Source organism: Leguminivora glycinivorella, chromosome 4, assembly GCF_023078275.1.
Source record: "Leguminivora glycinivorella isolate SPB_JAAS2020 chromosome 4, LegGlyc_1.1, whole genome shotgun sequence".
NCBI lineage: Eukaryota > Metazoa > Arthropoda > Insecta > Lepidoptera > Tortricidae > Leguminivora > Leguminivora glycinivorella.
Genome location: NC_062974.1, coordinates 5,434,421 through 5,448,926, shown reverse-complemented (window position 1 = coordinate 5,448,926; position 14,506 = coordinate 5,434,421). Strand labels below are relative to the sequence as shown.

At 39.7% G+C, this 14,506-nt stretch overlaps 1 protein-coding gene across 1 annotated transcript; it reads right to left on the bottom strand.

Moving 5' to 3' along the window:
- Window positions 1-581: 581 nt before the first annotated feature.
- On the bottom strand, window positions 582-1,539 carry LOC125225408. Its single transcript, XM_048129113.1, is given in 2 exon segments — window positions 582-838; window positions 841-1,539. Coding segments are annotated over 2 exon segments (786 nt in total). The 5' UTR covers window positions 1,537-1,539; the 3' UTR covers window positions 582-748.
- Between the last annotated feature and the right edge of the window lie 12,967 nt (window positions 1,540-14,506).

Sequence of the window (14,506 nt, the reverse complement as noted above, 5' to 3'; positions counted from 1 at the left end):
CTACTTTGAACACTGACTTTTAATTGATTTGACTGTTTAATGTAGAACCTACTAGTCATGCTGCAACTCCAGTTAGCGCGTCAATCTGTGTAACCTCCTTCCCGTAACATAGCATAATTTGATTTACCAGCAAGTTATACAAAAAGTCTTTCCTGTTCCAGCGCCCCACGCTTTTACAATCAAATATTATAATTAAAAGCACATAGTTTTTAAACTTCAGCTCACAAATAGAGACAACTTGAACGATCCATAATTTATTTTTGGCTTTTACGTGCATTTATAAAAGCGTGTTTTATAGTGTTTTTTAAACTATTAATTTATTTCATGTGGTTTCTTTCAATTCTAATAGGAGAAAAAAAGTGTCCCAAGGTTTTTTCCCGTTCCGTTACCATTTTGTCATACATTTTGTATGGCGGTAACGGAATGGAAGGTTCGAAAAAATGTATGGAAATCTTGGGACATTTTTTTTCTCCTATGAATATACTTATATTCAAGTACAGATGGGCCATGTACCTACGGGTAATGTACCTACTTAGGTACCTACTTTATAAAAGGATGGGACTAAATAAAATAGCATTAAATGGCGTAGGTATTTTACTTTTTATTTATATTTAATAACTTAAACTTTAATAGCACTTTTTATACAACTTTAAATAGATTCGCCACTTCATCTGTGTTAGTCTCAATTATCAAAAATAATTTATCTTGTTCAATAAACAAATTAAGTATTTTGTAAACAATCTTTAAATTACTGCTTAATTGGGTTCAAACGCACAGGCACAAACTCAACCTCATTATTAAAGTCAACAGCGTATGTGGTCGCTTCCACGGTCTGCTCTCCTTAGGGATCTCGTTGGTGATGAGTTCCGTGTCCCCTCGAACGCCAACGTCAGCGTCTTGGTTAGTATTGTCGTTCTCTTGGCTTTCTATCTCCTCGCGGTCAGGGGCCTCGGTCACTACAGCAGCCTCCGTGGATCCCGCAACTTCAGTTCCTGTACCCTCTTTAACATCGAACACGATCTTCAAAAGGTCCTCCCCATACGTCCAGCTACCAGTATCAGTTTTAACGAATGACGGAAGCGTCCTCACGTCCAAGTAGCTCCTCTCGCCCCCCTCTTCAGTCTTGTGAACGGCCTGGACCATCACTAAACCTTCTCTGGCTTTAACCGAGATCTCTTTCTCGTCGAAACCGCTCAGGTTAATGTTGATTTTGTACTGGTTGCCTTGTAGACCAGATGTCGCTTGAGTGGGGAAGTGCTTCACGAGTTCTTCGATCGCCTTTTCAAGCTGTTCCATTTCTCTGTTGAAGTCTTTGAAGAATCTTCCGGTGTCGAAAACATCGTCGGTCATGAAGTCGTCCAAGTCGGAGCCGTGGTAATGTTCATGGTGGTGGTGGCGAGGCGGTGGCCGGAAATGGTATTGGGGTGCCGCGAAGGCACAAGCTAGGAGACTTAAGCACACAAGCGCGTACATGGTGATGCGACTGAACACTTCTGTAGTCGATTCTATACAGCGCCCCGACATCGTCCTGGTCATTTTATAGCTATCTGCTTTGGGTTAAAGTTCGTTTCTTATCACTCCGGGCAGAGACGACATTCGTGAAATTTCTTTAACCTTTCCGTCGTTCGACTATATAACTCATTCCTATGTCTTTACGGTTCTCTTTGGAGTGATGTAATTTTGCACTCGTATAGGAGTGATCGATTTGTTTATTTGCAAAGCCTAATACACATGAAAGGGTATGGAATCTGGAGCGACTCTTTTCGACGCATATTGATATCGTGTTTGATTTCGGCTTACGCTCGTACGCTCCTTGATTACAAATTATGTGATATATATATACGCATTATATCTAGACAGGTAGATATGAGGAAAGGGCCGTGTCGATAATATAATAGATTTTTAGAACGCAATAAGCAAAATGAGGATGTCGTCAAGAGGATGTTTCAAAGCTTTCATATTAACGATAAATATCGAGGGGTGGAAATAGGAGATGTAAATTTAATTATTAGGGAAAATATAGCCAATAATTTTTAAGAAAAAAAAACCGTCGCCTTTCGGGTTCTGGTGAAAGTTACTTGCGAATGTTGGATTATGTAGAAATGTGTAGGTATTTCTTTAAACTGCTTTTAATGCTTTAATTATTAGATGGCAACACAAATAAATATACGTATAACGTTAAGGTTTGAGGAGTTTCCTCAATTCCTCATGAATCCGATTATATTATAAGTAATCGAAGCTTGACAAACTTTGACTTGAAAACTCAATAAGTATGCTTAACAAACATAACTAAATAAATGTCACTGTTCTGAACTTAAATGCATGCTTTTCTTACAAAAATACCAAAGTCACTTATGAGTGTGCCGTTCAGATTTGAGGAGTACGGTTCTGACTATCATCAGCAGTTCCACTGCACCAAACGTCACTGTTCTGGACGTAAGTGCATGCTGTTCTTATAAAAATACCAAAGTCACTATAAGCGTGCCGTTCAGATTTGAGAAGTTCGGTTCTGACCATCATCAGCAGTTCCACTGTACCAAATGTTACTGTTCTAGAGGTAAGCGCATGCTTTTCTTATAAAAATGGCAAAGTCACTATAAGCGTGCCGTTCAGATTTGAGGAGTTTGGTTCTGGCCATCATCAGCAGTTCCACTGCACCAAATGTCACTGTTCTGGACGAAAGTGCATGCTGTTCTTATAAAAATACCAAAGTCACTATAAGCGTGCCGTTCAGATTTGAGGAGTTCGGTTCTGACCATCATCAGCAATTCCACTGCACCAAATGTCACTGTTCTGGACGAAAGTGCATGCTGTTCTTATAAAAATACCAAAGTCACTATAAGCGTGCCGTTCAGATTTGAAGAGTTCCGTTCTGGCCATCATCAGCAGTTCCACTGCACCAAATGTCACTGTTCCGTACCTAAATGCATGCTGTTCCTTTAAAAACACAAAAATCACCATATTTATGCCTTTCAGATTCGAGGAGTTCCCTCGATTTCTCCAGGATCCCATCATCAGAACTGGGTTCTGAGAAAAATGGGACCAATCTGTATGCATATACATTCAATCAAAAAAAAATTTCAAAATCGGTCCAGTAACGACAGAGATATCGAGGAACAAACATTAAAAAAAATAAAAAAATAAAAACATACAGACGACTTGATAACCGTCTTTCTTGAGAGATATGAGGCGACGGTTAAATAAAAAAAAAAGGAAAGTTCACTAAGTCGATTAAGAGGAAATCTCTCTCTGATCTGATAATGGTACGTAGTTGAAAACTAACAAACGTGACTTAGAACTTAGAACCAACCTGTAGTTTAAGCTCCACTTACTTTGGCGACATCTCAAGTTAAGAGATAATCTAAGTACTGTCGTTACCAGGAACTGGAAGACACTGTTTGTATAAATTCGAGGTGATTGTCCCCTTTGGTTTTAGTAACTGATAATATTTATTAACGTCATTATACTGATAGTGTGGTCGGCGTGGACCACATTCAATAAACGTGGGTCCAAATCTTAGAGCATTAAATACTATTTATTTCATATATCTGTGGTTAGTTATGTCATATATCTGTGGTTAGTTATTTCATATATCTGTGGTTAGTTATTTCATATATCTGAGATCCAAATAAATGTGGGACTCACTGTAGGCATAAACAGAGAAAAAAATATAGACGGAAGGTTAAAGTAGGGTCGAAATAACCTTATGCCATCCTGTGCAGGTACAGTCTCATGAAGCATACCATAGCATATACTATGTCGGGATCTATCATATCGGGATATCTTTGTAAAGCTGGCCCCGTAGCCGAATGGCATTTCTCCGACGCCAAACGAAAGCGATACGCCGCTGGCTCTGTCGCGCCAATACGCAAGCGCGATAGAGATAGATATCTACTAGCGCTTCGTTTCGTGAGCGTTTCGTGAGCGATTGTGCCATTCGGCTAGCCACCCTGGGAATCTTGACAGCCCCATCATTATATGTTCTCGTTTTGTTGACTGCCATTGTTAAAAATTTAGCTAAGTACGAGTCTCCTGTGGAACAGGAGTTGCGCCTCAACACGCGTACGAAAAATATTAGGCCAACTTTCTGTCCTAAACAACAAGTTGCTAGACATAGAGTGATGAAATATCAGGCCGTCAGTATTTTCAATAAGCTCCCCGTAGAGCTGAAAATCGTTACTGACCATGAGCAGTTTGGTAAAAAAATAATAGTTATTTGTTTTACAAGGTGCAAAGTTGTTGTTTAACCGCACATGCCAATATTGATACCCGAGCAAGCAAAAGATTCCAATATTGAACCGCGAGCGTAGCGAGTGGTTCAAAAAGTGGAATCTTGAGCGTTGCGAGGGTTTCAAGGCACGAAGGTTAAACAAACTTTGCCACCGAGTGAAACACAAATTTTTTCACCACACCAACACGAACAAAATACTGTAAATTCTACCAGCCAGCTCAAGGCATCTAGTTAAAATTTGTATGAAATTACTTTGCACTCTTGTGAATAAAATGCAATTTTGCTATCTGTTTTCGAATAGCAAAGAGAGCCATTACCAGTTGGTATGGTGAAAAAACTTTTTTGTTGACGCCGTGCCTTGCGTGGGCGACGGTCGCGCGAGCGTCGCCGTCGCGTCTCATACTTCCATATCAGGCCCCGTAGCCGAATGGCATTTCTCCGACGCCAAACGAAAGCGATACGCCGCTGGCTCTGTCGCGCCAATACGCAAGCGCGATAGAGATAGATATCTACTAGCGCTTCGTTTCGTGAGCGTTTCGTTTCGTGAGCGATTGTGCCATTCGGCTAGCCACCCAGATAAGGTTTGATTTCGTATACGTCGCATCGCCGTCGCGCGACCATCGCGCGACCGTCGCCCACGCAAGCCACGGCGTTAGCTGTAGTATTATTAGTTATAAGGTGTTCTAAATAAAATTGTTAATTACTTAAATTGTTAATTATAATTACTTATATTTAAGGCTCTGTACAGATATATAAATTTAAATTTATGTTATAATGATTTTCAAACACAATGCTTAATTGTTTATGAATAAATCAAATCTGAATCTGACTATAACTTAATCACAAAATTTAAATTTTGAAAAAACCCCCGACTTAGGGCCAGTTGCATCAACTACATTCGACAGACGCATCATCGTCACGCAGCAGACGTCTATGGAACTTCCAATACAATAAAATTTAACGAACGCTTTAACGGTGACAGACGGTTTAATGCAACCGGCCCTGAGTAGACAGAAAGACACGTGAAACATATAACACTCCGTCGTTTTTGGGTCGGGGGCGAGTTAAAAACTACTATTAAGATTATTTTGACGACCGGTCTGGCGCAGTCGTTAGGGACCCTGCCTGCTACGCCGCGGTCCCGGGTTCGAATCCCGGTAATAAGGGCATTTATTTGTGTGACGAGCACAGATATTTGTTCCTGAGTCATGGATGTTTTCTACGTATATAAGTATTTGTATATTATATATATCGTTGGCTGAGTACCCACAACACAAGCCTTCTTGAGCTTACCGTGGGGCTCAGTCAATCTGTGTAAGAATGTCCTATAATATTTATTTATTTATTTATTAAGGGCCACTTGCACCAACGAAAATGGAGGGAGAATATAAAATGGTGGGTTAACCCTAGGGTTAACCCACCATATATGGAATTTGACAGATACCACTAACTCTGAGTTAAGTCATTGGTGCAAGTGGGCCTAAGTCTACTAACTACACTACCGTCGAAAATGTAAGACTACTTAACCACGAGACTGCGTTTCGAAGGGTGCGTATCGATCGATATAACTTTTTTTGATATATTTTTAGTCGTTATAACGATCATTTGATATAATTATTAAATCATATAACAACAAATAATATACTAAGAAATTGTATAATTCTTCTTTAATATAATGATCATTTTTTCGAACAATATTTATTATAACATACTTTGAGTATAATGCTTATTTCCGATAATAAATAAATTGTATAACACAAATTCTTTCGAAAGCACAATTAGAATAAAAAACAATTGTACAGTAAATTAGATCCATCATTTACCAGAAAAGTAGATTAGGTTAAAACTATGACCCCTACACACAACGCGCTGCTACCAGAAAAATAGGTTAGGTTAGAACTGTGACCCTTATACATATGTACTGCTATCAGAAAAGTGGGTTAGGTTAGGTTAGAACTGTGATCCCTTCAGAAAAGAATAAAATTAATTCGTGAAATTTTTATACTGCTTGGTAGTTATATCATACTAGTCGTATATCAATAGATAGTTATACCATATAACGGTTATTATAAATAAGTGTTATACAAAATACTGATTATCCAAAATAAAAGTAGATATTTTGTGGTTATACCAAATGTTAATTATGTCAAATGAGTGATTATACCCTTTAAATATATACGAAATGTTGTTATATCAAATGTTACTATACCAAGAAAAGTTATACCAATCATTACACACCCCGTTTCGAACGGTCCGTGGCGTCAACGATGGTCACTTTGGCTAGGCCGGCAGGGTTATAGATCATGCCATTCACGGTGACGCGCAGATTTGTCAAGTCGAACCTTTAATAGTATGACAATAAGAGCTAAATACGCGAGTAGGCGCGACAGCTGGGTGTCCATTAGTAATATGTAAATATTTGTTTAACAGCCATTATCAAAGTAGGTAATTGTGGTTCGTGGAATCATTGGAACTGTTGTGACACATTAACAGGAAAAAAAAGGAATTAAATACATTTTTATTATCTACGCGAATGGATATGCCTTAAGGCATTAAGTCCGCCATTTGTACAATTTTATGTCGTGCAATAAAGTTTAAATAAATAAAATAAATAAATAAATAAATATGCATAAATCCGCGTAATGGTTAGTACCGAGCGAGAAAACGTATTGATATAATTTGGTAGTGGTACTTAATAAAATATACTTTCCACGAAAATTATGTATGTATCTATGGAACCCTGAATTATGTCTTGTCTGATATATCTGGTTATTTCGAATCAGATAATGTATTGAACTTGATTGATCAGTATAATTTTTTATGTACCTAATAACTAATATTGGGTTGGCACAAAAGTAATGAGACACTTGGTTTACGTTTTATATTTTTTATTTGTATGTCTTTCCCATCACGGAACAATGGTGTTCCGGACCTTTGGGAGGCGTGCGCGGGGCCGAAGCCAACGCGTAGAGGCCCTTTTGACACTTTAATGAAATGTAAGAGGTACACCGAGCGGATGTTGCCCTTGCCCGTATCATGGGACACACGCAGAGGCAGCACCCGCCAGGGTGTAAGGACTATTTGAGAGTTAATGGAATCTAAAATGAACTGGGCTATTTTGATGAAAGTCTAAAGGTTTGATGAAAGGCTAAAATACTAGGCTATGGATAAAAAAACCGGACGCCTGCCTAATAAAACGGTATCCAACTTTATTTCCGGCAGACGGTGACTCGTCCCCACAAGATGGGCTCCCACAAAAAGCGACATCCAAGATGGCTCAAGGGCAACACCGGTGTGAGAACTCAAGGGTGTTGAGAGGTGTACACCGCTTTCTGCCCAGTGGCTGTCAAGCCACTGTACCAACTCGCGTCTTATGCAATATTTTTTATTATTATTACAATGCAAAAAGCTTAGTCGATGATGTAATCACCATTAGCATCTATGACTTCTTGCCAACGATCCGGCAAAGTTTGGATGCCTTTCGCCCAGAACTCTGATGGCTGTGCCTCGAAAAAGTTGTTCAACTCCACCTGTACATCATGGAAATCATTGAATTGTTTACCCCACAAATGTCGTTTCAGGGCTCTAAACAAATGAATGTCTGATGGTGCGAGGTCTGGAGAATAAGGTGGGTGGGGTATCGTCTCCCAGCCCAAGTTCTGCAGCTGTTGGCGAACGGTAGATGCGACATGAGGTCGAGCGTTATCATGTAGTAAAATTACAGTGGCTCGTCTTTGTCGTTTTTTCTTGATAGCAGAAGATAGTTCGGTGAGCTGTGTTGAATATTTGTTAGCGTTTACAGTTTCATTGTGTAATAGTTCATGAAACAGCATGCCTTGCGAGTCCCAGAAACAACAAAGCAAAACTTTTAAGCGGTTCTTTTGACTCAGCTTCGGTTGAGTTGGTGGCGTTTCTTCTCGAGGCAGCCAAAAAGCACGACGTGTATCGTTCTCATAATAAATCCATGATTCATCTCCCGTAACCAGAGCAGTCAAAAAGTCTTTACGTCGGGGTCGCAGCAAAAGTGATTGACAGATGGCGACACGGACTACACGACTGGCGTCGGTAAGGATGTACGGTACCCATCGAGCCAAAATTTTTCGATACCCAAGCTCATGCAGATGTTATTCCACAGCGTGGTGACTGTAGTTAAGTGCTTCCGCTAATTCACGAGTAGTAGCATCAGGATTCGACTGTAGTTCGCGGCGTAAATCGTCATCATTGAATGCAGGTGGTCGCCCTGAGCGTGACTGACTTTCAAGGCTCCTGTCTCCTGATTTAAAACGGTCAAACCGTCTGGACACCGTGGCATGGCTTGTACTTCCAGCGCCCAATGCAGTGTTGATATTGTCAGCCGCAGCCCGCGCACTGTGGCCTAACAAGTACTCGTATAAGTAAAGTGTTCGAACTTGTCGCTCGTCCATTTTATTTCAATCTAACTAAACCAATCACGAGGGCGGCTTTATATACCCTCACATTAGAAGTACCTAGAATGTTCTACAACATACTAGAATATTATCGAAAACAATTAACTTAAGAAAGGAAATGTATAGAGTTTTGTAGAGTGTGTCATTACTTTTGTGCCAACCCAATATAATAGATAATAGTGATGTTGTATTTGAATCTGCTGTTTTATCATTTCTGTTATTGTTTTGTTTTGGTCAAAAACCTATGTAACTCCGTATAGACCGATAAAGTCTAAGAAAAAAACGTACCTCAAAACCATTCAGAAAAAGGTACGGTGAGCTAGATGGCGATACACCTTTGGGGTACGCTCGGCTAGATGGCGCTAATATTAATATTTGCCATTTTAAAACATATCAAGCTAAGAATATAGGCCAAATTGTCAAAACTGAGGTTCAAAAGTTTTAAGCCTGTGTCGAGCGAGAGATGGCAGTCTATCCACTGTGATTACACATTTTACTTTGACAGTAACTCTCTTTAATACTCTATCCTCTTTGGTTTTGGTTAATCTTTCCTGCTGGCAGTGTTAGCGACGTTAACGTAATATCAAAGAGGATCGAGTATTATAGAGAGTTACTGTCAAAGTAAAATGTGTAATCACAGGGCATAGACTGCCATCTCGCGACACAAGTTTAAAACTTTTGAACCTCAGTTTTGACAATTTGGCCCATATTCTTAGCTTGATATGTGTTAAAATGTCAAATATTAATATTAGCGCCATCTAGCCGAGCGTTCCCCAAAGGTGTAACGCCATCTTGGCCACAGTACCTTTTTCTGTATGGCTTTGAGGTACGTTTTTTTCTTAGACCTTGACCGTCTATACGAAGTTATATAGGTCTTTGGTAATATTAAATAAAATTGGCATATTTATAATAGCGCCATCTAGCGTTGACTACAAGAACTGTTACACAACATACAGTGCTGGCAGTTAGGAGACTGGCTTTGCTACAGTTTTTCGATTATATTGCTAGATGTCACTGCAAAGTAATTTTTAATACTGAGAGTTTGGTGAGAGTTCGTCATCATCTCCATACATCGTGTTAGTTTAGCTACTTTTGCTCCGCTCTTAATTTATTAGCCTCGTAGCGCCCACCATACAAAATTTTTGCTAGGGAATTTTGTTTCTTATTGTACTTGAGATTGAATTCAATTTCGTCCGAAAATTTTTAGAAACAAAATAAATTATATTTTATTTGTTTGTTACATGAAAGTTAAAATTCCAATGAAACCAAATGTACTTCAGAAAGTACATTGAGCGCCAAGAGGATAGGATGTTTTTTTTCTGTTCTGCAAACATTTGTATTACAACACAACGCTCGTCCAACGAAGACCATAAATTAATATTAATTTTACTTTTAAAGGTTATCAAGTACCTAATGTCGAGGGTTTACAGTAGGCCTAGCACATGATGGCCGCGGGAGTATGTCGCCGCGAGATAGATGACACGTCTTTGTCTAATTGTATTAATGACATAAAGACAGGTAGTCTATCTCGCGGCGACATACTCCCGCGGCCATCATGTGCTAGGCCTGCTGGTGAAACCCGATAAATCGAGATAATTTTTCATTCAAATAAAAACATTGTGGATGCACATAGTTCGAATTTCAAAAACCAACTCAACTCATCGGGTTTCACCAGTAAACCAAATCAAAAAAATAACCAAATTAAAACAGTGACATACAGATATCTCCATTAGGCAGCGTTCCCACTTATACGTCGCGTGTCTCGGGGCGCGCAACGGGCGTCCGCGCCACGCCGCTTCAGTGTAATTCAAAAAACGTCTCCTCAGTACATTTTGTATAGAAAAGACGTAAGACGCGCCCCAGGTGGCGTGGCGGCGGCGGGGCGCGCGCCGCGCCGCTTGGCGGCGCGCCTTACGTCCTTCCTATACAAAATGTACTGAGGAGACGCTTTTTGAATTACACTCAGGTGGCGTGGCGCGGACGCCCTTTGCGCGCCCCGAGACACGCGACGTATGAGTGGGAACGCTGCCTAAGAATTGAAATTACAATTTTCATCTTAGTTTGACGAGCATTGTTAATAGTTTGTTCTAAGAGCATGTTCAGATCACAAGCGCTCAACGCGCGTTTTGATAACGCGCGTTTACAACTAAATAACAACTTAGGCTGTACACATGCTAAGGCCCCGCGCACACGGAGGCAACAGTTGCTCGGCGACTTTCGTATTTGTATGAACAGTTTCGTCTCCCGTCTGTGAGGGCCCCCACAGACGGAAGACAAAACTGTTTTGTCTCCGTCGCTCGGTCTATGGGCTAGTATGAAGGTGCGCACACGAGGCGACGCAACTTTTCATACAAATACGAAAGTCGCCGAGCAACTGTTGCCTCCGTGTGCGCGGGGCCTTACCTTCATACTAGCCCATAGACCGAGCGACGGAGACAAAACAGTTGCGTCTCCCGTCTGTGGGGGCCCTTAGGTCAAAAAGTGTGTCCACATGAGAGGTCATTGTTTGGGCTGATGTCCCTCTCGCACTTACTGACAATGTCAACATTATTCAGTGACGTCATCACTGTCATACCTTGGGGATACTAGTCAATTTTCAAAGTTACTACCAAATCTACTAATACCCATTTGAACGTATTTTTGACGTGACAACGTAACTCGTTACTACGGGCTGCATGCACAATAGGGTTGCCTATGATTCCTATGAATTAAAACGATTTAATACTCAGATAAAATGCTATTATATTCAAGTCTTGGGTACTTTCTAGGTATATACATGTACAGTATTTATATATTATTGTTGAAATCCCAACATCACAAGCCTTATTGAACTTTTCCGTGGGACTTATGCAATAGTAGATCTGTGTAATATTGTCCTGTTTTATTCATGATGTTTATTTAACTAAGCATTATAAGTCATTCACTTTAAAAGAAGCTTAAAAAAACTCGCGACGTAAAGTAACAATAGAAAGTGGGAACGTGAGTTCCGTGAAAACGCGCCGCGCGCCACCCCTGATTACTTAGGCCGCGAACTCGCGGCCGCCAGCATGTACTTTGTAGCGCGGCGATAGAATCGCAGAGTGAGCCGCCCCTGTCTATACTACTGTAATATTTGACGTTATCACGCCAAACTACCGTCCGTAAACCGACTTTACAGACAACCAATTTTTTTACCTTCTGAAATTGTAATATATATGTATATTCAGTAATTACTTGCAAGTTTTGTTTTAATAAGAAAGAAAGAGATTGTAGACTTGTAGAGTCCCATCACTAGGGTAATGGGGACATCACTATTTTGACAGATAGAATTTGATCTATGAAAATGGAGGATCTTGTTATGGTTAGATTCATAAGTTAAATCTGAAATAATCTGAATATAAATGTAAACAATAAAGGTTTATGAATAAAGACAAATACTGATTCAAACAGAGTGTTTTACACTGAGCTTGCGAGTTTTTCAATACACGAGAAGTAAAATACATTTGCACTCGTGTGTAACCTTAAACAAAGGATACTATAGACTATACAGCCAAATAATAATACCACTACCGAACGAGATGGTCACATACAAATTATAATAAGAGTGACAGAGAGCAAAATGTTATTTTTTGTCTTTGTCATAGTTTCACTTTTAATAGTTATTTGTTATACAAGGGGGCAAAGTTGTATTTTAACGCCGAGTGTGGAATTGAAAAACGAGCAAGTGAAAGGATTCTATAGTTGAACCACGAGCAAAGCGAGTGGTTCGAGAATAGAATCCTGAACTTGCGAGTTTTTTAACACACGAGAAGTAAAATACATTTGCACCCGAGTGTAACACAAAACTTTTCCCCTCATTATAGCGAGGAAACTACAACGCAAAAAATGCGTTTATCACTGCTTCCAGTAGTTCCACAGGTGGTAAATCATCTTTATTACTAGATTCACCTACTTTTATCAATTTTAAAGCAGCTAATTTGACTTTATTTAAGGTCAAATTACTTTACCCACTAGTGGATAAAATGAGTTTTTACCCGCTGGTATTAAAGGACAAAACACGTGTTTCCGAGCTAGTGAGGGGAAAATAAACTTTTCAATAAGGCCGTGGCTTGTCAAGCTTATTATCCGCCCAAATTACGTAGGTTGTTTATGGTAAACTGTCAGCCATTTTTAAAGTGATTCTTAAATTCGCTCCATTATTCTATATCTGTCCCTTACGGGTGTACGCTTGCGTCAAGTATATAGTATCCTTCGTCTGAGTGTGTAACACAAAACTTTTCCCCTCTCTATAGCGAGGAAAGAATAACGCAAAAAACCCGTTTATCACTGCTTCCAGTAGTTCCACAGGCGGTAAAACATCTTCATCACTAGATTAACCCACTTTTATCAATTTTAAAGCAGAAAATTTGCCTCTATTCAAGGTCAAACTACTTTATCCACTAGTGGATAAAATGCGTTTTTACCCGCTGGTATTTAAGGGTAAAACACATGCATAGCTGGGCATTAACTCGTTAATCCGTTAATCGTTAATTAACGAAGTTAACATTTCGGTTAACGGATTAACTTTTAAGTTAACTTTAAAAAATGTTAACGGATTCGTTAACTTCCGTTAAATTTCATCGAGTCCGTTAATCGTTAATCCAGCACCCCAAGCGGCTCGCTGCGCCGCGAAAACCACGTTCTGACTGCTACTGTAAAAGCCCGTAGTACGGCAAAACCCAGGATTTATCGGTAAAAGCAGATCCGTCGGTTATAAACAGACCAATTGGCGACTTTGGATCACTTATTTGAGATCTCCTAAATCTTATAAGACGTGCTAGATCGATCACTAACCTGGGAATAGAGTGCAATCATCAGGCATGACAGACAAATCGCGCAACCGACGCATCGAGTTAGAGTCCGGCGCGGGCCTTAGATTACTCTACCATGCAATTTATCGTGGCCCACAGCATCGAGTTGTCGTCTCAAATCTCAATCTGAAGAACCGACGTACCACGATCGCGACCGCATGAATGACCCAATAATTACCAATCCGAAGTACAACCTAGGATTTATCCAACCAACGGCGGTAAAAGCCCGAAGAAGCCGTAATTATTACATTTCGGTTGTTTACCGATTGGCGTCACAGGTTTAAATGGTTTTTGGTGGATACTTAGTAAATACAAATACATAATACCTACAGTGAAGTCCTATTTTTATGACGTGTTAACGGATTATCGATTAACTTTAACTTCCGTTAAATCTACCGAAATGTATCGCTTTAACGGTTAACGAAGTTAACTTTTTAAGTAACGGATTAACGATTATCGAAGTTAACTATTTGATTAACGGTGCCCAGCTATGAACACATGTTTCCGAGCTAGTGAGGGGAAAAATACATTGTTCTACACACCTTGCCTCATACAAAATATATAGAGGGAAGTAACAAGTGGGACGTCAGTGGGAGTATGTCAAAGACAAGGGGCCGTTCAACTATTAATTAAGTAAGAAGCTGTACAGTAAAATCATAGATTTAGAATTATTAAACTAGATTGTGGAATCACATTTTTTGCCATACTAAATTGAACCTTATCACTGAGACAGAAAGGTGATCGTATCAGACTAGCGAAAACTTTTTAACAAAAAATAAAACCGCCTTCAAAAATAAGCGCGTTACAAAACACGGAGAAACTAAAAAGCAAATTGAGAACCTCCTCCTTTTTTGAAGTCGGTTAAAAATAATAAACCTTTGAATTCAGATTTCTTATCGTATTGCAATAATCTAAACATCCAAATTATAAACAAATCAATTATTTTTGCAGTCGGTACCAGACCTGTTCGTCGCCTTGCTATTGCCTGTTTGCCCCACCCAACCATACGCAGGCTGGCA